The sequence below is a fragment of the Pecten maximus genome, chromosome 2 (assembly GCF_902652985.1).
Source record: "Pecten maximus chromosome 2, xPecMax1.1, whole genome shotgun sequence".
Classification (NCBI taxonomy): Eukaryota; Metazoa; Mollusca; class Bivalvia; order Pectinida; family Pectinidae; genus Pecten; species Pecten maximus.
Window position 1 is genome coordinate 13,613,537 of NC_047016.1, and position 2,497 is coordinate 13,616,033.

General features: G+C 43.4%; 1 protein-coding gene across 1 annotated transcript; it reads left to right on the forward strand.

The window, feature by feature from the left end:
• The first annotated feature begins 954 nt into the window (after nt 1-954).
• On the forward strand, nt 955-1,887 carry LOC117341701. Its single transcript, XM_033903562.1, has one exon. It carries the CDS (start codon nt 955-957, stop codon nt 1,885-1,887), a length of 933 nt encoding a protein of 310 aa, XP_033759453.1.
• Nucleotides 1,888-2,497: the final 610 nt, after the last annotated feature.

A 2,497-nucleotide genomic window follows, 5' to 3' on the forward strand; every position in this document is an offset into this window, starting at 1 on the left:
TGTGAGGATTACACCAAGCCAGGATTACACCAATGCCAGGATTAAACCCAATCCAGGATTACACCAATGCCAGGATAACACCAATGCCAGGATTATACCAATGCCAGGATTAAACCAATGCCAGGATTAAACAAATGCCAGGATTACACCAAAATCAGGATTAAACCAATGCCAGGATTACACCAATGCCAGGATAACACCAATACCAGGATTACACCAATGCCAGGATCACACCAATACCAGGATTACACCAATGCCAGGATTACACCAATGCCAGGATTACACCTATGCCAGGATTACACCAATGCCAGGATTACACCAATACCAGGATTACACCAATGCCAGGATTACACAAATGCCAGGATTATACCAATGCCAGGATTACACCAAATACCAGGATTACACCAATGCCAGGATTACACCAATGCCAGGATTACACCAATGCCAGAATTACACAAAATCCAGGATTAAACCTAATTCAGGATTACACCAATGTCAGGATTACACCAATGCGAGGATTAAACCCAATCCAGGCTTACGCCAAATCCAGGATGACACGAATGCCAGCTAGGATAACACCAATGCCAGGATTAAACCAATGCCAGGATTACATCGATGCCAGGATTACACCAATGCCAGGATTATACCAATGCCAGGATTACACCAATACCAGGATTACACCAATGCCAGGATTACATCGATGCCAGGATTACACCAATGCCAGGATTAAACCAAATTCAGTATTACACCAATGTGAGGATTACACCAATGTGAGGATTACACCAAGCCAGGATTACACCAATGCCAGGATTAAACCCAATCCAGGATTACACCAATGCCAGGATAACACCAATGCCAGGATTATACCAATGCCAGGATTAAACCAATGCCAGGATTAAACAAATGCCAGGATTACACCAAAATCAGGATTAAACCAATGCCAGGATTAAACAAATGCCAGGATTACACCAAAATCAGGATTACACCTATGCCAGGATTACACCAATGCCAGGATCACACCAATACCAGGATTACACCAATGCCAGGATTACACCAATGCCAGGATTACACCTATGCCAGGATTACACCAATGCCAGGATTACACCAATACCAGGATTACACCAATGCCAGGATTACACAAATGCCAGGATTATACCAATGCCAGGATTACACCAAATACCAGGATTACACCAATGCCAGGATTACACCAATGCCAGGATTACACCAATGCCAGGATTACACCTATGCCAGGATTACACCAATGCCAGGATTACACCAATACCAGGATTACACCAATGCCAGGATTACACCAATGCCAGGATTACACCTATGCCAGGATTACACCAATACCAGGATTACACAAATGCCAGGATTATACCAATGCCAGGATTACACAAATGCCAGGATTACACCAATGCCAGGATTACACCAATGCCAGGATTACACAAATGCCAGGATTATACCAATGCCAGGATTACACCAATGCCAGGATCACACCAATGCCAGGATTACACCAATGCCAGGATTACACCAATGCCAGGATTAAACAAATGCCAGTATTACACCAATGCCAGGATTACACCAATGCCAGGATTACACCAATACCAGGTTTACACCAATGCCAGGATTACACCAATGCCAGGATTACACCAAATACCAGGATTACACCTATGTCAGGATTACACCAAATTCAGGATTACACCAATGCCAGGATTACACCAATGCCAGGATTACACCAATACCAGGATTACACCAATGCCAGGATTACACCAATGTCAGTATTACACCAATGCCAGGATTAAACCAATGCCAGGATTACACCAATGCCAGGATCACACCAATGCCAGGATTACACCAATGCCAGGATTACACCAATGCCAGGATTAAACAAATGCCAGTATTACACCAATGCCAGGATTACACCAATGCCAGGATTACACCAATACCAGGTTTACACCAATGCCAGGATTACACCAATGCCAGGATTACACCAAATACCAGGATTACACCTATGTCAGGATTACACCAAATTCAGGATTACACCAATGCCAGGATTACACCAATGCCAGGATTACACCTATGCCAGGATTACACCAAATTCAGGATTACACCAATACCAGGATTACACCAATGCCAGGATTACACCAATGTCAGTATTACACCAATGCCAGGATTACACCAAATTCAGGATTACACCAATACCAGGATTACACCAATGCCAGGATTACACCAATACCAGGATTAAACCAATGCCAGGATTACACAAATGCCAGGATTATACCAATGCCAGGATTACACCAAATACCAGGATTAAACCAATGCCAGGATTACACCAATGCCAGGATTACACCAAATCCAGGATTACACCAATGCCAGGATTACACCAAATCCAGGATAACAATTGTTCCGCTGACAAAATTCCACACTCAAGGTGTCTGTAACACCATCACATTCCGACCCTTTAATGGTCTAGTCATGTCATCCCATGTCTTCAGTT